At 42.3% G+C, this 25,560-nt stretch overlaps 1 protein-coding gene across 2 annotated transcripts in view; it reads right to left on the bottom strand.

Moving 5' to 3' along the window:
• Nucleotides 1-15,480, bottom strand: part of BDNF (brain derived neurotrophic factor) — a 61,934-nt gene extending 46,454 nt beyond the window's left edge. The window contains exon 1 of one of the 2 annotated variants that reach the window (XM_005690025.2): nt 15,164-15,480. In XM_005690025.2, the coding sequence (XP_005690082.2) occupies nt 15,164-15,166 (3 nt within the window). In that variant the 5' untranslated portion in view covers nt 15,167-15,480. Of the gene's footprint in view, nt 1-14,094; nt 14,426-15,163 lie in introns of those variants that run through there. The other variant, XM_005690027.2, reaches the window with a different exon arrangement.

The following is a 25,560-nucleotide window of genomic DNA, read 5'->3' as shown; positions in this document are numbered from 1 at the left end:
AGGAAAATAGACTACACATACTTCCTCCGACGACTTTTCTAAGAATCCAGTCATCATAGTGCTTGGAAGTTCCCACTTGTAACATATTTTTGTTCTTGTTGCAATTTATATTTTATTTCATTTTATCCAACCTTAGTGAAGATAGAGACCAGCTGCTTCCTAACCATCTTGTGTTATTAAGTCACCCCTTAGCTTTTCTCATAGCGAGAAATCAGATCTCACAATCTTTCTTCATAAACTCCAACTTCCAATCCATTAATCATGTTCCTTGGTCTACCCTGGACCTCCTCCAAGATTCCATACTCTTCTGAAAATGTAGAGGCCTGTATTAGACATGTCTGTGAAATTATCCAGGGCTCAGGAAACATGGGAGTCATGAATTATATGAACACAGCTGTTGGGAAAAACTAAAGGGAAGATTCAATCAGATTGATGAATCCTTCCCTTGCAACTTGGAGACAGAAGCGGTTGTTTCAGAAAAAGATGAGCCTTTATGTCAAAGCTATATATTCTATCCTTAGCTTTCAGAGGAAACATTTTTCAAAAGAAACAGATCTTTAATAGGACATTGTGTTTTTATTTATTCTCAGCTAAATTGTTTAAGAACAAGTAATTTTTCTGTTCACTTAATGTCCCAAGTTGTAGACCTTATCTGGTAAATTGGGATAGTACTTTCATAGTCTCAAGTAATTTCTCTCAGAACGTAAGGTCTACAAAACACTACATGACTTTTGAACTTTGAACTTTCTCCTAAATTGAACCATGTCTTTTCATTTCATCTGCACTCCAAACCTAATTAGAATACAGTAACACTAAGTTGAAGTCCATAAAAGAGAATCAAGCTAACCTACATGATTGCTAGAATCAGGTTTAACTGATCATTTCACTTGTCAAGAATACCTCTGTTATGATCTCACAGTCCAACGTGACCAACTATTTTGGGGCTTCTAATTCTTGATAGCCCAGTTGAAGAGCATGAAATTAGCATAAATATCATCCCCACTACTCCTGGTTGTCTGTTTAGGCCATGTTGAAGGAATTCAACGGTAACTTCAAAATCAATCCAGCAATCCCCAAAAGAAATTAAGCCAGACATGGAATGAAATCAATACTCTAAAAAGAAACTGAGTAGAAATGGGGAACATTTACTTCCCCTTCCTAACATCATTTGGAGAAACTGTCAAGGCACTCTGTGACCAAAAGATTTAAACTGAGAGCATTTGCTTCTAAAACTTTAGTGTACCAAGAAGGGTACCAAGAAGTGCAAAGTCTAGCTGAACCTAAGAAAAAGTCATGGTGATACAGATGGATAAGACAAATATAATAGCTCATAAAACATGAGGACAAAGAGCTGGGGTAGAGCGGGAAATGAATGGGGAAAAGCAGAGCCACACATTTAAATTCCAAGATCTCTTCATTATTATTATTATTGTCGTTTTAGTTATGGTTACATATATCCTCAGGGAAATTTATTTTTCTCTGCTTGGACTGAAGTCATGACCTGGGAGAGGGGGTGATACATAAGAGGTGGGGGAAAATAGATGCCCAGTTTTGGAAGTCAGATTTTGAGTCTATGATACAAATTAAATATATTTCTAGGATGCAAATTCAGCCCACAGTTAATTTTCCTCAAAACAGACTCCATACTGAATTAGAAAAATGAAGACCCAACTTTTTATTATCAAATTTTATACTTCTCCCAAATGCAGTAAAATTTTTAGCATTGAGAAGCTTTTATTTCAAAGACATGTTTTCCAGGAGGCTTTGGGAAGAATGAGCCAATGCTATCATGCATTCTGGCCTTTTTAGCAAAAAAAAAAGTTCCCAGGATAAATAACTGAAGTTAACTTGCATTGCTCATTGCTTTATGTCTATGATGAATGCTAACTTGAATTACCATTCTCACATAATAAACATATTTTTATGGTATTACAACCAGATTGTGGATGTAGATCATCTTAGAACTACTTTGCAAGCCAAATTTCCATTGCCTTTCATTTTATCTGCACACAAAAACTAATTAAAGTGAGTAAAAATAAGTTGAATTCTATAAAAAAGAATCATGCTAACATACATGATGCCAATTTATCTCAGAAAATATGTCAAAGTTTGACATATTTTTGACTATTTGCTTGACTAATTAACATTTTTTTCTAATTTTACTTTTTGTTACTGTGTTTTTGATAAGTCAAATTGTTATTTATTGATATGATTTTGCCCTCCATTCCTAGGAAAATTTATAAAGTGTCTAATTTACCCTTCAATGAATTGATAAGAGCACAACTTCAGGACAGTATTTAATAATAAAATTAATCTTAAAAACAGAATTACATGTATAAATGTCATATGAAGTACAAAGAAACAGTCTCAAAGAATATTTCTTTGGAAAATGATATGAGTTAAAAAATTTAAAGTTTATATTAGTAAACATTTCCTAGTGTTTTTAAGAAAAAGGATTTTAAGGAATTTTAGAATTTTTTCCTATTTTTTGTTGTTTTAAGAAAAATAAATCAATTTTTTTTTGCTTTGTTTTCCTAGCGTAAGAGGGGAGTATGCTACAAGAATAAATAAATAAAGCTGTTGCCAAACCTCGGATAAAAATCTAGAACCAACTGAAAACACTGGGAATAATATAAGAATCAATGAAAACTTGAGGTTTCAATTCATCTTGTCTTAGTGTCTCAATAATCATAAAAGTAACTATGGAGTACTGAAGAAATTTAAAATACTATAATTAGTTTTGTCCTGAAAGTGAAAGTTACTCATTCAGTCATGTCCGACTTTTTGCAAACCACGGATTGAAGCCTGCCAGGCTCTTCTGTCCATGGAATTCTCCATGCAAGAACACTGAAGTGGGTTGCCATTCCCTTCTCTAGGGGATCCTTTTGACCCGGACATCGAACATGGGTATCTTGCATTGCAGACTGATTCTTTACCATCTGAGCCACCAGTAGGATCAAGGGAGTAGTGAAGAAACTTAAAATATTATAATTAGTTTTGTCCCAACAATTTGAAATTAGCAATGTTTTATTGGAATGTTATTAACATTTTGTTAATTATGTTTATATTTAAGAAATTAAGGTATAGACACAAAAATCAAGATATTTTGAAAAATCAAGATAATTAAAACCTTGTTCAGGCTATCTATTGTTTTATGTTTTGATTATTAGAAAATAGAAGAAGTATCATTATCATATGATATGCTTGCAAGTCCTTCAGTAGTCAAGAGAATTTGGGTTCTTGTTTAAACTCTATCACTCTCTGGTCATGTGACCTGGAAAGTCACTTCACCAGCCCAAGCTTGTTCACATCAATACTATCAGTTTCATAGAAATATTTATTGAATAAGTGGAACAGTTTTAACTATTATGCATCTCAGTCACCTGATCAATGAGGCCGGGACAGTGGGCTATAAGCCGTGGTTGCCAAGTCTAGAGGCACATTCAGACTTTAGCTCAAAGGAATACATAATTCAGGTGATTTTAGTGTACTAAGGAATTTTGTGAACTAGATCATCTTTAAGGTACTTTTTTTCCATATAAATTTGAGCTGCTTACAGGAACTGTATATATTTGGTAAACTAAACTTGGAACTCATGTCATTATTTCCCCTAAATTTAGAGCCTTGAGCCAAGGTAAGGAGTCATACTCTTCTAAATTTTATACTACATAGTTATCTCTGATGAGGTTTTAGGTAGACTTTTTCATACACCAAAATGTCCTTTAATATCATCTTTTCCCCCTGGGCTGGTTTCTTAGCTCTGGGACATATCAAATGCATTCTGAGTTCAGGCCATCCTTCCTTGCATAGATCACAATGGCAGTGGGATGAGGTTTTTCCATAGCCTCCAGGTCCTTGATTCTGTATATAACTTCGGCAACTCTGCAAAGACCACTGACTTGTACTATCTTGGACTTACCAGTTTGCATCCACTTCCTCATTAAAGACCACATCTTTTTAAGAGCTGTTTTCCAGAAGGAAGATGGATGAAATTTATTAGGACGATGCCCAAGTGGATATTTAACTCCTTTACCCAGACTACTCCCAGCTTAGTTTCTAGAGCTGCTATTCTGAGTTGGTGCAAAGATGCAAAGGACCCAGACACCAATACTTGGCATTCTCCCAAACGAGATGCTAATTCCAGAGAAGTTCCAAGTTTGGAGTAGGGCTTTGGGAGGAAGAACGTTAAATTGCACAAGAAAAGCCAATAAACATTTTAGTCCCCAGCAGGGACTATAAGCCTTGTAATTACGTTTAGGATTGTGCTTGTCAATCCCCTTCTTCTCCATCTCTGTAAACAACATGTTAGCTTTGGAAGTTTGTCATCCACTGGGTTTTTGGAGAAGGCATTCCTCATCACAGCATCTGCAGTGCTATAGCCAGTAACAGTTTGAAAAGGCAAATTTATGAAAAGGCTTCTAAACATACTAAATCCTAATCTAAACAATTTATAACGTTTCTTACTCAATAACTCTCAGAAGTCAACTATCTTGGAACTGCCCTAAACAAGTTAAGAAAAGCGTCAGACATCATCCATGGGGTTCATAAACTAAAGTAAGTGGAAGGAAGAGTGTGCAGGTGAAATATTCCATGGAGTAGTCTTTCTCTTCAATGACTATATACTTATTTCTGGACAATATATACTTATTTCTCTCTTGTTAGTGTTTTAAACATGACAACAATTATAATAAGAACAACTAAGATTGTGTAGGGACTTACAGATTAGTTTATTGAGTAAAAGAAAGGGCTTGGAATTAGACAGATGTGGGTTTAGTCAAGCTTAACTACTTTTTGACTCTGCTAATTTAGGATATTGGCCCAGACGGTAAAGCATCTGCCTGCAGTGCGGGAGACCCAGGTTCAATCCCTGGGTTGGGAAGATCCCCTGGAGAAGGAAACGGCAACCCATTCCAGTACTCTTGCCTGGAAAATTCCGTGTACTGAGGAGCCTGGTGGGCTACAGTCCATGGGGTCGCAAAGAGTTAGACACAACTGAGCAACTTCACTCAAGGAATTAACGGCTGCCTCAGTTTCCTTATCTTTAAAATAGGAATACTAAAGATTGTTGCAAGAACTCAGCTATGGGAATGTAGAACTCTCATCATGGTGAACTCAACAAAGTTAAATTAAATGATTAATTTATTTGATCCTCCCCCACTAAGCGGTAGCACTTTCGCCATATTATGATTGTGAAAACGGGGTTTTAAAAAGGATAGGGGACAATCAGTGGTTTGAAAATCTTTCATTAGTTAGCAAAGACTCAATATAATTCTAAAGCAGCATCTGTGGCCACTGATGTTGAGATTCTCAGCCATACCAAAGGGTTGTGTTAAAGATCTCTTGACAAAAACATGTGTGCCAACCTGACAATGGGGAATCCAAGTCTAATCTGTGTGGTAGCTATTCCCTAGGGAAGTGTAATATTATAATGGATTTTGGAACTAGAGAACATTAGGTTTGAATTTTAGCTTTTCCATTTAAGATTTGCTGTATAATTTGGGGTAAATAAACTCTCTGAGCTCCAGTTTCCTTCCTTATACAATAATAGAATCTGTCTCAGAGAATTGCTTTGTGGGTTAAATAATAAATGTCAAATGCAAAGGAAACAACTTAGCACTGGGTAAATGCAAAATGAATGCTATCCCATCCCATCATAATTTGCATGTACTTTCTTATAGTGTAGTAATGACAGAAATGAAGTCTTTATAAACTCTTGAGGTTAGTGAAGCCACACCAGGAATCTGAGGCAATGCTCCCTAAGTTAATGACCAGAATCTGAACTTTTTGTCTTTATCAGTGGAGTGATGGATTTCTAGAGCAGTGAGGGTAGTGCTAGTGGTAATAAAGATAAACCTCAGAGTAACAGGGGCATCCCTGATGGCTCAGTGGTAAAGAATCCACCTGCAATGCAGGAGACGTGAGTTAGATCCCTGGGTTGGGAAGATCCCCTGGAGGAGGAAATGGCAACCCACTCCATTATTCTTGCCTGGGAAATTCCATGGACGAGGGGCCCTGGCAGGCTACAGTCCATGGGGTCACAAAAGAGTCGGACATACTAAACAGCAACAATAGCAAGCTCAGCTAATAGAAACATGTCCACTACACCTTAGCCATCTCATCGACTAGTTCTTTATCCACTTGGCAACTTGTTAAGTGGCAGAAGTGAACTTTAAAAGTTTTCTCCAAAGGCCAGTTTCCTTTTGCCAGGATGGAACATTCAATGGCTCATACTGAAAGGCAGGGAGAGACTAAATTAACATTTCTGAATCTATGCCATGTTAATAAGTACCCCCTTCCCCAAGTGTTCTATTGTCAAATATGTTTGGGAAATGCTTCAGTAGTATTTGCCAGACTTTGCCACCAATAGAAATCAGTCCCCTTTACACCACATGTCAGTTGTTATAGATATCCCAAAATACACAGATGCTTATCACTCCTGGAAAACTACAGAATTCACTTTGCTGCTTGATCTTATTTAATCTTTAAGAGAGCACATATACTGGGCATCTGACTCATAGCTCAATTGGTAAAGAATCTGCCTGCAGTGCAGGAGACCCAGGTTCGGTTCTTGGGTTGGGAAGCTCCCCTGGAAAAGGAAATGGCAACTCACTCCAGTATTCTTACCTGGAGACTCCCATGGACAGAGACTGGCAGGCTACAGTCTATGGGGTCGCAAGAGTCAGACACAACTAAGCACAGCACAGCATATCTATTACTATATCATACAAATCGACTTTTAAAATATTTTTACAGCTATATTTCAATGTAATTGACTTCCTTTGTAATCATATACTTTTAAGTTTTATTCATTTAGAAACTTTCTGAGAAGGGTTTCTAGGCTTGACCAGACTGCCAAAAGAGTGGAGTCCACAGCACAGAAGTGGTTACCAAGCCCATGTTAATCCAACACACCCCAAGGAGAAGTAATAGCAAGGCCATTCTCAAACACTGGCTATGGAAGTTGTTAGGGGAGAAAGAAGCCCTTACTGGAGGACAAAGGTAAGAGTAGAAGAAATCATTGTTGCCTACCAGCATAACCAGAACAGTAATGAGTAAGGGTGGTTGAGATCTTGCTCAGTGGACAACCGGATGTGAAGATTACCCTCAGAGAGGACATATCTATCTAAGAACACGTCCAGTATTCTAATACTAACCCTGTTTTGGCTCAATTTTTCCCATGTTCCCTCTCTTTTTTCCCATTCACTTGCCCTGTAATGTCCTATCCCACAGGCTTTAGATGTTTATGGAGCCTTTCTGTCCTGCTGGTGCTGATGGGTATGAGGGTTAGCATACTCTGAAGGAATCCTGAATTCCATAACATCATAGCATGCACTCTGGGCACAAAGATCTCAAAGCATCTTCTTCTGTTACAGGCAATTGATTGGGTTTCCCTTTTCCAGTGTGAGAAGGTTTTTAAGTGCATTTAACATTCACTCAGAGGTTAAAAACAGTGGCAAAGTACTTTCTACCTCCTGGGGTGATCCAGAAAATGTTCATAAATGGTCGAAAATGCCTCACACAGGCCACAGGTTTCTCCTAGCTCAGACTGAAGGTAAATTTGGAGGTCACACACTGCTAAACTGTTGATTTTTAGCAACTCGACTTTTAACTTTTTTATTTTTAAATTAATACTTTGGAATATATTTTCCCATTTGTCTAAAACAGAATTCGAGAATGATGCATGTCATCCTGAGTGCATCAGAACTTATTTTAAATATGGCATCTTTATAAAAGTCAATAGCTGCCTCATCAAAGGGCAATCATGTCCAGTGTGGGTGGCTGTGCCAATTGTTTTTGAACTACTGCAGCGATCTAGCCAATCCCAAGGAATGGCTTGCAGCCTTTCTACACCCACATTTTTCTTAATTATCTCCACCAGGCTGAGTTAGCTAAGGACAGACCTATAGCATTTCCTGGATGTCAAAATGCCCACACACCTTCTGCAATCCTTGGGCTACCAGCTCCCTTTCATGTTTCTCCTGGTTGGTCCATCTAATTACCTACTATCATGTGTATATAATGCATTATTCATGAGGCCCAGACAATTTCAGGGTGTAATATCTTTGATTTTAAAAGGAAATGACCTGAAAAATGAGAACTTCTGCTGGCACAAAGAAAGTAAGCATTTAATTTGTTAGTGAGTCTCTCATCAGCCCATCCCTTCAAAAAATAACCTGCAGAAGTTTGAGATCATCATTCAGATGAAAACTTTCCAAGTCTGTTTCTCAAAAATGATTGGTTCAATATCCCGATTCTTTCTATGCTAGATTCAAATACGTTGCTTTGATTTTTCATAATGTACTTCCTAACAAACAAGTTAAAAATTGGTGACGCCCAAAACTGTACATCATCAAAGATTAGGGTAACTTAGGCCCAAGAAACAAGTTAGCCATCATATCACTCAAACTTGGAGCTAAAATGGAACTTAGAGTTTATCCTAAGAACATCCTCCTTGTTTTCTGTGTGAGGAAATATGGATCAAGGGGGACTAATTGATTTTTCTAGCTACTGGCAATTAGCTGGGAGCAGAGCTTGAACTCAGGCTTTTAATCTGCTTCACTGTGTTCTCTTGTAAAAGATAAGAATCCAGAAGTCTGTCTTCTTCTAGGGAAATTAAAGGACAAATCAGGTCTCTAAGCTGTAAGTCCACCAAGCTAAGTACCTTTCAGTCTTACACACTGCTGAATTTCCAGACTTTAGCATTGTTCCTGGCACATAGTAGATTGTCAGTTAATGCTTACAAAATAAAATTATGAACATTAGAGTCTCTATAGAAAGCATTCCTCTTGGGCAAATGGAAAATGGCCTGTTAAGCTCATGATCCCCATAAATATCAGAGTATCTATCAAGAGAAGCAAGATCCCAGGCATTCAACACTAAGATGAAATTCCAGAGGGTTAAAAGAAAACAGGGCTTCCCAGGAGGCTCAGTGGTAAAGAACCTGCTTGCCAATGTAGGAGACATGGGTTCGATCCCTGGGTCAGGAAGAGCCCCCTGGAGAAGGAAATGGCAACCCACTCCAGCATTCTTGCCTAGGAAATCCCATGGACAGAGAAGCCTGACTGGCTGCAGTTCATGGGGTTGCAAAACACTTGGACCCAACTGGACAACTAAACAAGAAGAAGAAAATAAGCATAAATAAGCATAAATTCATGCATCAGAAATGACCCCTGAGAGTCTTGCCAGGCCCCAGATTCTACAACTCACAGGAGTCCTTTTTTGTCTTCAGCTCCTCTTATTCTCTGTGTTGTTTTGGGGGGAATTAGTGACTGTTCCTTAGACAGTGTGTCAACCCTAGAAATATCCCTGCCTTCTTTGAGCCTCCAATTATGGGAGAGTGAAAGAATGGCTTAGGAAGAAAAGGTCAGAGACTGGCAAAAACTTTTCATTAGGCCTACAGAATTGTGGGAATGATTTGTAGATAACCTTTCCCCCCTTTTAAATTAAAGAAATCAAAACAGGAGCAAATAATGCCTACAAGCCCCTCAGATGCCAGAGTGGGGTTTGAGGCAGCACGGGCTGGAGGGCTGAAAGTGTGGTCCTAGAAATCTGAAGAAAGATTCTGAGTCAGTCTTCCCCTCTTACTGGCCATGTGCTCTTGGGAAACCCTGAACCTGAGGTTCCTCATTTGTGAAAGGTCATTGATAATTCCTACTCTTCCCTCCTGGCTGAGATCAGATTAGGAAACCTGTGAAGAACTTTCAAACCACTATGTGCGTATAAAGTATTAATACTAGCAAATACAAATAAAGTCTGCATTATATAGAATTCTTTATAGGACTCCTTTAGAATGTTAGAAAAAAGGGGAAACGTCAATCTGAACTTTAGAAAACTCAGAATGAACACTCCAAAAATTGCCAAATGACAATGGAGGCAGGGATAAAGATTTGACATTTTGATTTTTGCACCCTGGTGTTTGGGGGTATTAGTCTTTAGGGACTACATGTTTCTCTCAAGACACACTTGTTCAAGCAGTAGCTTTAATATCCACAGTAAAAGAAGATTTAATATTTTTGAAATTATGGCCACTCTGGCCAAAGAGGAGAGAAAATTTCTTTTTATTGTTTAAGAATTTAATCTTTCTCCCCTTAAAAGCAACAGCCCCTCTCCCCATTTCCATAGGATTCAATATCAGTAAGCTCTCACTAAATGTTAATGTTTATTGTTATTTATTAAATGCCATGAAGTATCCTTTACATGGATCATGGCATGTAAATTTAAGAGACTCACCGCTTGTTAAATTCTCTAGAAACACACAAACACATCCATACACACAAGTGCACACACACACATACACACAGCAGTAGCAGATCAGCAGAGAAAGACACCAGCCAAAGAAAGATAATTTGAGATACTTCTGAGGTAGCAGTTGTAAAATTAAAATAGGCAACTCATTAAATTATCCATAGAGTGAAAAGAGAGCTACAAAAATAGATATTTTTCTGGCAAGTCAGTGCTTTTTAGAACAAATTTAGTTTTAAGCAGAATCTTAAAATCAGATTATATCAGTTCATATTCACTAGAATCAGTTAAATGGTTAGATTAGCTTTTCCTAATTAAAGAAAAGGATTAGCTTTCCTGGCTTTTGATAGAAGTATATTTAATAAAAACTATGTTCAGTTAGACATCATTTTAACTGACATATTGTAAGCAGTTTGATTAAATGAATGTTTTTTGAGCAAGTTGGAGCCTCGTCCCTAAATCACAGAATTAGAAATAAAAATCCTTTGTAAGTCATGCCACAGTGATGATTTTTTCCTCGTTTCTGTTTGTTGTTTTTTGTGGCTTATTATCTATTTTGTGGTCATCCAGGCCTTTGCCTCTCACATTGCCTGATACTGGAATGTTGTTTCTTACTAAGCTTCCCCTAGAGGACAGGCCAGGAAAAGGAAAGAAACTAAATTTCACTAGCTTCTCCTCTTATTAAGAATACAGATTACAGATTCGAGAGGGAAAGAGTCTGGCAAATGAACGAAGCAGCATGTGAATTTTGATTTTAGATCTTTTAAAGGTATTCTTTCCAATTTACAGATAGGCAATTTTACAAACAATACTTTGTAAGCCAACAAGAACTTGCTTTTAAAATCCCATTTACTGCCTTACCATATACATTAGATGATATTTAAAAATAACTAGCACTCTGGTTGAAATGGAAATGCTGTAGGCAGAGAATGACATAGCGATACCTCCCCCTTATGGAGTGTCTTCTTCCCAGTTTGCAAAGCTCTTTCAGACATTCTCTTCTATCCTCCAAAAATTGCTGTGTTGTAGGTCTTACTATCAATGACACTGAAAAAGCTACAGGCAAAATGAATATATTTTCATCTGAATCAATACTGATATATTCCATTGGGGGAGCTAGACCAAGCTAAAGTCTCACACACAGAAATATTAACATGCAAGACCAGGGGGCACAAAAGTAGGCTAGTTTACTGTTCATTTTTTTTAAGGTCAAAAATACCCCCTTCCTCTTTCTTCCCCTCTCCTCTTTAACACCTTCTAATGTTCTCTCTAGTTTCAAACAGGACAGTTGAAATTTCTTGCGTTCCTACTGAAGAGCTCCATGTAAATATACATAAACAGTGAGGATCAGGTGCACTATTCTTAAAGTGATACTCATTTTCACAACACCAGGCGAAACCATTTCACCTACAAGTCAAGGATATGTACGTGAGCGCGTGTGAAAGAGGATGACGTGACACTTTTGAGGTTTAAGTTATGAAAGATCTCGAGGTTACAAGAATTAGGTAAGCATTTTCCCTCCTTGTCTCTCGAAGACTCGAAATCTACAATTTTCTCCATTTGACCGTCAGATAAATTGGCAAGTCGACTAAAAGGATAATATTCCCTTAACGGTGCATTCATTTGAAGCCCTAGCAACTGTATTAGGCAGCAGCGAGTATTCGCTAGCAAAGCATTTCGAGGAGACAGGAACTCTGCAATTTAGAGTGACAGATGATTTTTTTCTCATCCATCAAACCGCCTCAAAATGTCACAATATTTACACCTCTTTCTTGGTGAATTAGAATCCAGAGACAGGCAGACGAGGAAAAAAAAAATGCCGACCGGTTGCCGCTTGATTTAGGGAAAAGCAAGTGTTGCACCTTTAAATTCTGTCCCTCCATTCCCCGTTTCCCCCCCTTCTCGGGATTTTGCAATAAATCTCCCAGTTCTGCGTTCAGCCCTGCAGATCCGTATTTAAAACAGCACCATCTGGGAAGGGTGGGCGGCGACGGTGATGCGGACTCCTTGGAGTTCCTTTGCAGCACGCTTGGAATTGCATCAGACTGATCAGAAATCCCCCCGCCCCCAAGCCCAGCCCCTCCCGCCCCGTTCCCCTCCCAGCCCCTCCCCTCCCCTCCCTGCGCGTAGATCTGACTGAGAAAATGACTGGATCTCGGAACAATCTGTGCCCCATTCGCTGCAGGCTTGCTCCGTAAACCCTGCCCAACGCTCCCTTTGTGTGCGTAGCAGCCTATCACCGTCATCTGATCCCAGTGCCTTTTTTTTTTTTTTCCTTCTAAATCGCCACAATATCCTCGCGTTGCCTATGAATCCATTCTTTTCACCTGAGCAGAGTTGGAATTCTTTCTTTTTCGTTCGCTAAAACAGTCCAGTGAGTTTCGGAAATAGGTTTTCCCCTACGCTCCCCCACCCCCACCTCAAGCCTTGTCTCTTAATTAAAGAGGGCTGATCCAGGAAGGAGGAGTCCAGAACGCACAAGCCCTGGGGTGAAAATTACCACCCGGCTTGGCTAGGAGGCCGGAACAAAGGGGCCGGGAAGTGGGTAGGTTGAGGGTTGTAGGAGTGTGGAGAGGCTGGTGGCCCCTGCGCAGGGGCGCGCAAGTCCCTGGACTCCCAGAGGGGAGGCAAGACAACGCTGTCGCGCTCTCCGGCCGCTCTCTGTCCCCCCGGGACCGAGGAGGGGAGGTGGAACGGAGGACTGGGAGGCTCTGAGCAGCTTTGACCACCCCCGCCCCCTGGCCCACCCGGGCGGCGCCGAGCGGGCCGCCTTCCACACGCGCCTCCGGGTGCAACCTCGCGGTGGCTGGGCGGTCTGTGCACCCAGCTGATTGGTGGCTGGGTCCAGCCGCCGCGCGGAGCTACTCGTGTTCTCCTCCTCCAGCCGCCCAGACCCCATTTCCCGGCCCGCTCCCTGGCTCTTCGGCCCGTAAAGGACATCTCCTCCCAAGTAGAGGCCCCCTTTTCCTTAGTTACCCCTACTGACTCGGACCTGGGCTCAGAGAGGCATCCAGTCCGGCGGGGGAGCGGAGCGCGTTCTCGGAGGCTCCCCTTCCCTTGAGAAAGCGGGAGCCCTCTAAGCCAGCACCCGAAACTCGTCGGGAGGGAGGAAAGAAGGCAAGAGGGGGGTGAAAAAAAAAAAACCAAAAACAAAAACAGAAACATCCAGCCAGGCGCGAGGGCGACGGTGGGAAAGAGAGAAAAAGGAAGGGACGGAGGCAGGAGGAGGGGGCGGGGTGGAAGGGGGGGGCGGGAAGGAGGGAGGGGGAGAGAGAGGGAGGGAGGGATACAGAGAGAATGAATCCTTCTGCCTAGAAGAGCTGAAATTACCTTGATGTATTTTGTGTTGGAGATTTAGCGTTACCTCCTACCCTCTCCCAACCTCCACCGCCCCTTTCCTCACCGCACACCACCTCCACCGCCTAATTCTAAATGGTACAAAGTCAAAATTTAGGAAATCGAATGTTGGGTAAAAGCTTCATAATTAGTAATGAACCTACTGTACACACACACACTCACACACACACACACTCACACACACACCAGCAGAGAACGGAAAAGAAGGAGATGAAGGGGAGAAAAAGAGAAATCTTACATTTGAATCAGACATTTGCAGGTCCAAGTTAACTAAACTCATTATATCCGCAGGAAAACTGATCTTCCCCACCCCCCTTCTCGCTTTACCCCAAGGCTCTCACCTAGGGCAATTCAAACTGGGCAAATACCAAGAAACAACCCCCCTCTCACACTCTCCTTCTACTTCCTCCCCTCCACCGCGCGTCCTCTCGGGAAAATCGAGTATCAAAATAGCTCAAAAATTGGGGTTGCAGGGGTCCCCGCCCCGGTGCTTACCTTCTTTGCGGCTTACACCACCCCGGTGGCTAGATCCTGGAGATAAACACTTGCATTTCCCAAAGTTAACCCAGTATACCAACCCGGAGCTTGCCAAGAGTCTATTCCAGCCTACACCGCTAGGAAGCCAACTTCAGCGAGCTCAATGAGGGGACCAAACTGGGGCTCGCTTTCCAAACGCTCCGCTCCAAAATCTGACTCTCTCTCCAGCCCCGATCTCACTGTGAGCCGAACCTCCGAAAAGACGCTTCTTAAGGGCGACACAGGGCTGGCTTACTGCGGGGCCGAGACAGCTACCTGGGGTACAACCACCTAAGACAAATCCGTCGGCTCTGTCCAAGGTGCTGAATGGGCTCGTATCTCCAGGATTACACACCCGGCGCGGCGGGAGGAAAAGACTAAAAAATCTGTAATTAAGTGATATTTGATATTGCTCTAGACGGTTTCTTCCACTTCCTTACGTTTTGTCACGTGCGGATGGCTTTGCCAAAGCCATCCTGTTAATAGTTGATCACATGTTGATGAGACCCTTTTCTCCTATGAGAGGCTTACCCATTTCATTATCGGCAATGTGCCCTTCTGACTTATTTCTCTCCCACCAACCCCACCCCCATCTGCACCCAAACTCCCAGTCTTTATCCTATCCTTACCCCCACTCCACCCCCTGACCCCAAACTCTAAGAGCATTATTGTTTTAAGATGGAAATTAATCTTCTTGCGAATGTCAATTACATGCCCACATATAAATCATAGAATATGCTCATATATCACACACATAGAAGCAAAGAATGGAATGCAAGAAGGCTGGGAGAGAAGCATCAGCCTTGAACAGCCAATATAACACACACACCCTCCCTCCAACTCCAAGTTTGTTCCACGCAGTTCCACATTGCTGTGTTAAATCTCAAATGATTCCAATTAAAGTTGCACTATGTAAAAACCCGATTCTCCTGGCCTGAGTAGCTGCTGTTCTTTGGCGTGTGAAGTGCTAGGAAGAGCTGTGATATGCCCGTTGTTAAGCAACATGTCAAGATTTTTCAATTATAATGCAGGGTTTATTGCTACTCACCATTGTGCCTTTGCTGTCCTGGAGACTCAAGTGTCTTAAAATCCCGTCTCCCCAACAGATGCTGGAAGGTAATGTGTCTTGTTTGAAGTCATCATGTGAGAAGTTCGGCTTTGCTCAGTGGATCGCCCACCACTTGGTGTGACTTATGAATCTAATAACCCTTTGCAATATCCGCAAGCTTAAACTCTCAACCACCTTGGCGACTACAGAAGACAAAGCAACTCGCATCGATGTTGGAAAACCTATAGATTTACGCAAACGCCCTCACTCCGAGAGACACGTCTCCTTTTGAGTTCTTACGTGATCCTAATGAATGAGCGAGGTTACCAATGACTGCCCAAGTGCCCTGCTATATAGCGGTGGTTCCCAGGGCTGCCTTCCAAACGCCGGTCACTGGGTCCTGGCACAGAAAGTTCCCGGGGAAAGTGGGGAGTTTCAGGGTACCCTCATGTAAATAACCCAGCCTGCACACCGCTCCCTTGCCCACTGCTCAGGTCACACCTGGGGCTCTGGCAAAGCTGAGCTCGACTCGGGAGATTTTCCTGTCGCCAGGTAAGAAAACCTTCGCCTAGACAGGCTAGGGCGGGAAGACCGCTGGGGAACTTGTTGCTTATCAGCGCCAGAAGGCTACCGCTCTAATAATTCCAGAAAAACGCAGTGGGAGGGAGGGGGAAAGCGGGGGGCGGCATCGACGACGACTATCCGTGCTGTTTACGTGACCAACTTACTGTGACTCCTTTGGTAAAAAGGAAACTTCTTAGAAAAGTTCGTACCCCTCCCCCTTCCCCCAATGACTAAGGGTCTCCAGCTGATGAGGTCGTGAGTGACGACCAAGTCGGAGGGGCGGGGGCGATGGGGGCTAAGCGGGGAGGGGGTGTGGGTGAGTGACTTGTCCTTGGGAACAACCACATGCGCGGAAGCGCGCATGAGCCCGGCAACTTTCCCTTTCCCTCTTAGGGACTGATGACTAGGCGAGAGGCACCCGAGCGAGCCACTAGTTGCCCACAGGAACCTGTAAATCGAGCTCTCGAGCGGCCGAGTTGAATGAAGTTCTGACTGCGTTTGCTGTAATGGTTATGGCTTCTCCAATGTGAGTTAACAGCGCGGGTGCGCAGCTAGGTCGGCATGGCGCACCGCGAAGTGTGGAGCCGCGGGCAAAGGCAGGGAGGGGTGCATCCGCAGCGGTTTGACGCTCCGCGTCCGCTCGGTGCTTCTTCCCCGGAGTCGCTTCCGCATCATCCGGGGGCTCCCGGGCCATCAGGGTGCCCGGGTGAGAGCGACGGGGAAGCGGAGCGGCGCTTGAGAAGCCGGAGATGGGATTGAGCTCCGCGAGAGAGGGCTCTCCCAGGAAGCCCCGCGGTTAGCACCCGCGCTTCCCGCTGGAGAGGTCACGTGTTGGCGGAAAGTAACTTAGAAGGGATAGAATGAACTTCAAGGAGAAGAGAAAAAAGCAAAAGAAAACAAACCGCCTCCCCACCCTCTCACCCGCACCTCCCTCGACCCCCCGCCCCAACCCCCTGTGTAAAATAAAGGCAAAGGAGGAGGAGGTGGGAGGGGGCGCGGCTCTCTGCTGGAGACCTGCGGAGAGCTTGCGAAATCTCAGGCAACGAGCTGTATAACCCGGTCATCCGCAGCGTCCCCCCGGCCTAGGGAGGCGCTAACCCAACGTAGCTTTCCATTGAAGCTGCCCTTTGCCTACCCCCAGTCGGCGCCTCCACAGCCGAGCAGAGGAACGGAAGACGACTGTAAACCAGTTGTTATGGAGATGCCGGTCGCTCTGAGGAGCGCAAGTGCCCTGGAAAGTCCCCAGACGCATTTCAGGTTTCGTCGTTTTGGCACCAACACCAAGATGTTGCTCTCCACCCAGAGTTCCCACGAAGGGGAAGCCCACCAACCGCGTCACAGGCCCTGACCGCGGCGCTATCGACTGCAGGGATGAGGCAGAGAGATGCTGCAGAAGATGGTGGATAGCTCTTAAGTTTCAGACCATCCAACCGTTTCCAATTTCTAGTTTCTTTATGCCGATCAAAAGTGCTGTGTCTGAATGACATTCGTGCTTCCTTAGGTGAATAAACCTCAGTTACACGATAGGATGATTAGAAGCAACAGAAGATTAGCATTCAGTGGCTGCTTCAAGGTCCTCTCCCCTCCCCCCTCCCATCCCAGAAATGCCTTCCTTATGGAAAACGGGCTTTACTTCCCAATTCTGTATACGGACCTCTGTTCGTTGGAGTCTCCATTGGTACTGGGTTGTTATTACTACAAGTAAGCCCAGTGTTGAGTTGATGATGGCTCAAGAGATGTTTCCAGAGCCAACCTAGCTTATACTTGGATCCAGCCAAAGTTCATATTCTACAAATGCTTGTCGGACCTCATTAGGGACAGTTCTAGACTTGCCAGGTTCCTGGAGACCTGAGACAGGTCATCATAAAAGGATGCCACACATCTTCACAATCGCCAGTGTAACAGTTCCCTCCAACTGAAAGGACTGTTCAGATTGTCCACAAATTGCCACTTTTTGTCGATCCATGAATTAGCCAGCAGATGCTGCCCTAAGACTAGAACAGCTGGCACATGCCATCCTCAGAGGTCTTGGGGTACAGGTTTTGTGGACAAAACCAGTTTCCTGGCAATGCAATTCATAATACTGTAATTAAGTATTCAGTGTCTCATGTATAGATCTGAAATCTTGAAAAAACCCAAGGCGATGATTACTATATGAACATGATTATTCCCCATCATCTATGATATATTTATATGACTTTTTCCTCAACAGTTTGTGGTCTGTATAGAGACTATTAAGTTACTTCTCTGATGGATCCTTATTCTGAAAATTAATGTCATATTTTGTATGATACCAAGTGGGATATCTTGAATTGTGAGCTTGGGTTCCTGGGGACTCAAAGCATGAACTGAATGACTGATTAGTTTGAGATGATTCAGACAACACATGATGGTGCTGAAAATATTTCCCAAGGAATATTTTTGACTATTGTTGTTCTTTCTTGGAATCATTACTAAAACCTATAACTCATAGACCAAGATGAGGGACGAAAAAGTAGTGAAAGTCACTCAGTCATGTCCAACTGTTAGTGACCACCTCTCTGTCCATGGAATTCTCCAGGCAAGAATATTGGAGCGGGTAGCCATTCCCTTTTCCAGGGATCTCCCCAACCCAGGGATGGAACCTGTATCTCCTGCATTGCAGGCAGATTCTTTACTGTCTGAGCTACCAGGGAAGCCCCTTGGTGAGAGACAGGAGCTGTTATATAAAGAGACTTGCTATAGAGAGTTGGGGAAAGGAGTTAAGAGATGGTGTTTGACATGCATATATTTTCCTCTCTTGATTTCTCAGTGATCTGAAGAAGAATTCTCTTCTCTTGATATATTATCAGCCTTCCACCTTTTATTCTCCATCCACTCACTTACATATTTTCTTTTTTAACATCTGCAAAAAAAATCCAGTTTCTAAAATAAGCAAAAGTTGCATTCATTTAATTTGTTAAGATAGATGCCAAGCACTGGATCTTCCACAGTGTTCATCTCAGGAGCACTTATTCCTGAGACCATCTCATTTTCTCCACAAAGCCTTGGTCCACTATGATATGAATATCACACCTCTCTAGGTTCATCTGACCCCATTCATTTTTAGTACTGGTAAGAACATTTCAAACTGAACAGTAAACAAAGCTTGCTTTCTTAAAGGTTACTAATGCAACAGTGTAGCCAAATTTAAAGGCAAGTGTATTCATACAACCTAGAAGGAAGGATTTTTGTTTTCAAACCAGGAGTACTGTGTTCTTTATCAGTGCATGGTCTGATGTTCACCTGCAGTTTTCTACCAAAGCCATAAAGTTTATCCTTTGCCTGTACCTTTATGAAGAATGGTACAAAAATTAATAAGAAGGAGCTTATCAAGACTAGGAGGCACAAAAATATCATTAAGTTGATGTGTCAGGAGTCTTGGAATTAATGGGAGAGAGGTAACAAAACAGGAGTCTACCAAACCAGAAATGAAAAAGGATTTCTTTTGTTTAGGCAATTAGCAGATGCTTGGAATATCTCTTGAGACAAAGTCCCCTCTATCTCAATTTCTAAAAGGAAATTCAGCAAGCCACATTCAAAAGAATATTTTCGGTACTCCCTCCCCTGTGTCAAGGCAGAATCAACGAGAGTACTTTATTCTTTTCTCCCAGCTTTCCCTCCTAAATCTGTTAGTAGTTAATTACTGAGCTTTCCATCTCACCTTGTGTTGGGTAGATTATTTCCTTTCCTCCTCCTTACTTATATTTCCTCTCCTTCCCCTTCAGTACTTGTTCTGTCAGGTACTTTGATAGAAGCTGATGATCCATATATTAATAATTCCCTACCCTAAAGAATCTCAGAGTCTAATAGACCCAAAATCTAATCTATAAAGAGTCAATGAGTCAGGTGAAGATGATACAGCTGAATCGCACATGGTTAATTATTGCCAAGATGTCAACAGTTGCCTTCTCCCAGCCGTTACCTAAGGATCAGTTGTAATCAATGAAGAAAAGGATTCACAGAAAGGCCTCAGACAGTGACATAGCTACTGTCTGGGAGGCTCAGGGAAAAAAAAAAAAACAAAAAAAAAAACAGGTAGCAAAGGAGTTCTGCTCATGACATAAGAAGTGATTCTGACCAGGTAGGAAGAAAGATTGGCTCTCTTAGTCACTTCCTGATCTCTAATGGTTCTCCACAGGCAATAGAAGGAGAAGCAAAGAATCACGATGCCCAGTTTGGAAGGCTTTCTGAAAACAAGAATAGGCAGCGATTGCCAAGAACCTGGCGTTGAGCTCACATTTGAAAAGAACTCAAGGAATCTTCCATCTACAAACCTAGTTTAGTTAGAAAGGAAACAATCCAAGCATCAAAAAGAAAGCAAGCAAGAGAAAACCTTAGGAAAGTTATGAGGTAGTTTCAATAGCCTCTGTGTATTCCTGAGCCTGACAAGTAAGCATGAGACAGAAGATCTGGATATGACTTAACTCAATTTCAGGAAAACCAGACAACCCCATGATGAGGCCGAAGCAAGACCACATGGAATATTGAGGAAGAACTGAATGACGCTGTCTAAACCATCCTACAGACAAGAGATGAATAAGAGGAAGTCTGGGTGGCAAGTAGAGGAGAAGTGATGCTGTTAATAAAAAAAAGTTGATAGGAGTTAAGACAGGTCAAGAGCATGTCAGGTCAGGGCTTGTGAGCAAATACATTGAGCTAAATGTAAGAGCATATTCAGTTTAGTTCGTTCAGTTCAGTTCAGTCGCTCAGTCGTGTCTGACTCTTTGCGACCCCATGAATTGCAGCATGCCAGGCCTCCCTGTCCATCACCAACTCCTGGAGTTCACCCAAACCCGCGTCCATCGAGTCGGTGATGTCATCCAGCCATCTCATCCTCTGTCGTCCCCTTCTCCTCCTGCCCCTAGTCGCTCCCAGCATCAGAGTCTTTTCGAATGAGTCAACTCTTTGCATGAGGTAGCCAAAGTACTGGAGTTTCAGCTTTAGCATCATTCCTTCCAAAGAACACAAGAGGATATTAGAAATTGAATAAAAAGAGAAAGCAAATCCCGAAAGAGTAATATAACTTTGTGGTCATTGTTTAGTTTCTAAGTCATGTCTGACTCTTCTGTGATTTCCCAGGCAAAGAATACTGGAGTGGGTTGCTATTTCCTTCTCTAGAGGACCTTCCTCACCCAGAGATGGAACTTGCATCTCCTGCATTGGCAGGTAGATATTTTACCACTGAGCCACCAGGGAAACCCTCATATAACTTAGGACCATGGAAAGGCAAGTAAAAACTAGTAAAAGGGTCCATATTGTGATTGGGCCCAACAAGGTATGTTTCCAATCAACTTTGCCTAGAGTATCTGGAAAGAAATGTTCATAGGTGCTGAAACATGCTTCTCATAACTAGCGTGCACGTGAGTGTTCTGGGCAGTTTGTTGAAAGTGGATCCTGAAGACAAAGCTTTGGCATTTTTAACAAATCCCCTGGTGATGAGGTTGGACCACTCTTTGTGAATGCTACTTCAGCCTATGGTATTGTTTGCATTATGACTTCATTGAAAACTAGCTAATCTCTTTATTAACTGAAGTGAATGCCAAATAACAAGAAATAATTCAAGGAAGAGACCTGTTCCTTTAACCCTAATGTTACACAAATCACAAAGTCTAGCTTACTTTTCAATCCATTAATTCCAGAAAGTTCCTGAATATAATGGGCATCAACCTCTCACATCGATCAGTCACACTGCCATAGTTTGAATGTTTGTCATTTCATATGTATTGGAAGAAAAGAAAAGAGAATCAGCTTGGAATATATTGAGCACATGGCACAACTGAAAAGGAGTCAGAGAAAATTATTCTAGTCATGTAAAGAGGATTGGTTAGGTCATATTGAGTCCTGAGCTCATTCTGGGTTTCTTTCTATAAATAGGATATTTTGGAACTAGAGAAGGCATAGCAGAAGGCAACCAGAATGACAGAGGGATTTGGGGAATTTGCTTCTGCTGAAAGGTTAAAGAAACTAGGTCTGTTTTCTTTTGTAAGGAGAGAAAAGATGGTACCTCACTGAGGTGATATCATTCTGAAAGTAGTGGAAGTAATAGGATGCGACAAGAGTGCCTTATGGAAACAAAGAGGAGAAGGATTCTGGCAAGGAACGAAGGCCAGAAGAACGGCTCTAGCTTTTCTAAAGGCCTTCAGCTAGCAGTGTTCCTACTGGCAAAATTCCACTGGTCACAAAAGGAGTGGTAAACACTGAATTTAGATCAGGAAATAAGTGAGGGATGTAAAATAAGGAGACAAAGCGGCATCTTCTCTCTTTTTTTCATTGAGAAAATTTTCAAATGGGCATTTATTAATCCCACAGAAGCACTGCACTCATAGCCGATGATGGACTTTTCTGACACTCTTCAGGCTCAAGGACTTTGCTTCTGTAACACATTTCTGCTTCCTCTTCACCCTCAAGTGGTTCCATAAATTCAGCAAAAAAAAAAAAAAAAAAAAAAAAGTAAATAATCAATTGCAATTGCAAGGCTCTTCCTCTAATTTACTTTTTCCTCTTTATCAATCCTGGAAAACATTCTTTTTCAGTTGATAGAAAAGTACTGTCCATGATTTTGCATATGAGATCCTAACATTTTCATATGATCCGTGAAACTCAGAGATGGAAGGACTTATAAGCTACTCTTGTCAAGCCCATCGTTTTCTAGCAGGGGAATATAGAACTCACTGAGTTGATAATCATGCAATTTTGTCTGTTTGGTATTGGAGCATATACACTTTTCAGAAACTTTGAAAATTCCCCAGTGAACTCTCCAGAAAATATTAGCCATACCATGACCTGTCTTTTCAATAAGTCAACCCATGCAAGAGATATTACTCTAGATCACAGAGTGCCTTCACATGGGAACCTGAGGAGTCCTTTGTCTTCCAGCTGCTCAGGGCTTTCGTGTTTGAGGCCCTGCTGTAGAGTCAATGGAGTGGCCAAACACCAGTGCTCCCTTCCTCCTGGGGCGCATCCTGCCTCTCATCCCTTGTAGCTACCAGACTGTTTATCTCCCAGAATGTTTGGGCTTGAAGTTACATTAATCTGAACGTATTTGGGAAAGAAAAGGAAAAAAAAAAAAAACCTCATCATTTCCAAGAATGGCTTAATTACGGTGCCTAGATGGTAAAGCGTCTGCCTGCGATGTGGGAGACCCGGGTTCGATCCCTGGGTTGGGAAGATCTCCTGGAGAAGGAAATGGCAACCCACTCCAGTACTCTTGCCTGGAGAATCCCACGGACGGAGGAGCCTGGTAGGCTATAGTCCATGGGGTCACAAAGAGTCGGACAGGACTGAGCGACTTTCACTTTCACTTTCCTTTCACATCCTTCTGTCCCCTAGGGTGAATTTCCAGCATTAAATAAACACTTCAAATATATTGGAGGCTTCCCTGGTAGCTCAGATGATGCAGAGGACCTGGATTCAATCCCTGGGTTGGGAAGATCTCTTGGAGAAGGGAATGGCAACCCACTCCAGTGTTCTTGCCTGGAGAACCCCCATGGACAGAGGAGCCTGGTGGGCTACAGTCCATGAGGTCACAAAGAGTTGGACACAAGTGAGTAACTAACACTCAAACACTCCACTGCTTTAAGTGATTTCAAACTGCTGTGAATGGTCGGTAGTTCAGGAAGTCACTGGAAGAAGGAAGCAGTTCTCTCTAGCTTCTCCTTGGAAAGGTGTGATGCTATTATCTCTTCCTGCCTCTTCCTCCACCAAGACAACATGGAATTCTCTATTCTCACTTTTATACTACCCTGCCCTCCTCTGTATCCTGAATAAGGGTTAACCTGAGGAAGAGATGGGGAGAGTGTTCCAAGAAGAGAAACTAGCCTCTGTGAAGCCCCTGAGGTGGTGTTTTAGTTAGTTACTGCTGTGCAACAAGTCACTCCAAAACTTAGTAGCTTAAAATTAAAATAAACATTTATTATACTCACACTTTCTGTGGGTCAGGAATTCTTATTGAGCTTAGCTAGGTAGTTCTGGCTTGAGGGAAGGAAGTAGGTGGGGAGATGGTGTGGGGCAAGCCCTTTATTTATTTATTGTTTACTTATTTGGCTGTACAGGGTCTTAGCTGCAACTTGCAGGATCTTCAGTATTCCTTTCAGAACACAAGATCTTTAGTTGCAGCCTGCAGGATCTAGTTCGCGACCAAGGAACCTGGGCCCCCTGCACTGGGTGCATGGTGTCTTAGCCACTGGATTACCAGGGAAGACCCTGGGGCAGGACTTCTATGATACTGCCGTCAAGATTTCAGCCCAGGGCTGCAATTATCTGAAGACCTGATGGAGACTGAGAGACTAATTTTCTAAGCCACTCACATGGATAGGAAATTGGTGCTACTGGTTGGCAAGAAGCCTCAGTTCCTCCCCATGTGGACCCCTCCACAGGCTGCTTGAGTGTCCTTGCAACATGGCATTTGGCTTCCTGCAGAGCAAGCAATCCCAGAAACAGAGCCAGGTAGCCACCATTGTCTGTATAACCTTCCTCGGAAGTCATGTAGCATCAGTTATGTCACTTTCTATGTTAGAAGTGAATCCCTGTCTCGTTCTACATGCAAAGAGAAGAAAATTAGACTTCATCTATTAAATGGAAAGTTGTCAAAGAATTTTATAACTTTTTAAAACCACCATAGGTGGAAAAACTCTAACTTGTATATGGCCCCAAAAAGGGCAATGCCACTGGGACATGATGGAAGAGGGTGGGAAGAGTGCCAAAGGAGGCTGGGAAACAAGTCTGCAGCTTAGATCATGCAGGGCTTGGAGAATATTTTGGATTTTTATTCTCAGGGCTTTGGGAAACCATTCAGTGGAAAGAGTTACATGACAGGTTTCACATTTTAAAATGAATACTCTGGTTGCCCTATGAAGACTGCATTCTCTGGAGCAGGAAATGGCAACCCACTCCTATATTCTTACCTGGAGAATTCCAGGGACAGAGGAGCCTGGCAGGCTATGGGTCATGGGTCACAAACAGTGGGACATGACTGAGTGTCTAACACACACACAGGTATGGAGTCCAGGTTGGAGTCTATTACAGGCATCAGGTGAGAGACGACAGTAGCTTAGACTTAGAAACGTGGGTAGATATGAGCTATATTTTGGAGGTACATCAAAGGACTTGATGATTGATTAGTTTATGGGATAAGGAGGAGAGAGGGTTCTGGCATGAGCAATGAGAACGTTTGAAAGAATTATTACTGAGTAGAAAAGATCGGAGAAAAAGCAGATTTGCAGTTTAGGTGAGGGGAAGGAGAGACCAAGAGTCTAGGTCATTTAATTTTCACAGACAACTGAGAGACAAGTTAAAATGATAGCCACCATCTACTGGACACTAACTCTGTGCCAGGCAGTGTGTTCAGGACATTACCTACAATCTTTTTAATCCTCTCAATAAACTAACTAAGTAAAGGCATAGAGAGGTTAACTAATTCTCCCAAAGTCAAACAGCTTGTAAGTGATAGAATAGAAATTAAAACTCAGGATTTTCAGATTCTAGAGCTTGTGCTTTTAAGCCCTAGACTGCACCATCTCTCCTTGTCTTTCCCCTCTTTTAATGCATTCATTATTGGGGTTTTTTAGCTTTTTTTTTTTTTAATTGAAGCATACGTGGTTTACAATGTTGTGTTAGATTCTGGTGTACAACAAAGTAATTCAGTTATCAGATTCTTTTTCCTTGTAGGTTATTACAATGAACTGAACATAATTCCCCGACCTATACAGTAGGTCCTTGTTGATTATCTATTTTATATATAGTAGTGTGTACATGTTAATCTCAAACTCTTAATTTATCTTTACCCCCTTCCCCTTTGGCAAAGCATGTTTGTT

The sequence above is a fragment of the Capra hircus genome, chromosome 15, assembly GCF_001704415.2.
Source record: "Capra hircus breed San Clemente chromosome 15, ASM170441v1, whole genome shotgun sequence".
Lineage (NCBI taxonomy): Eukaryota > Metazoa > Chordata > Mammalia > Artiodactyla > Bovidae > Capra > Capra hircus.
This window is presented reverse-complemented; position numbering and strand designations above follow the sequence as displayed.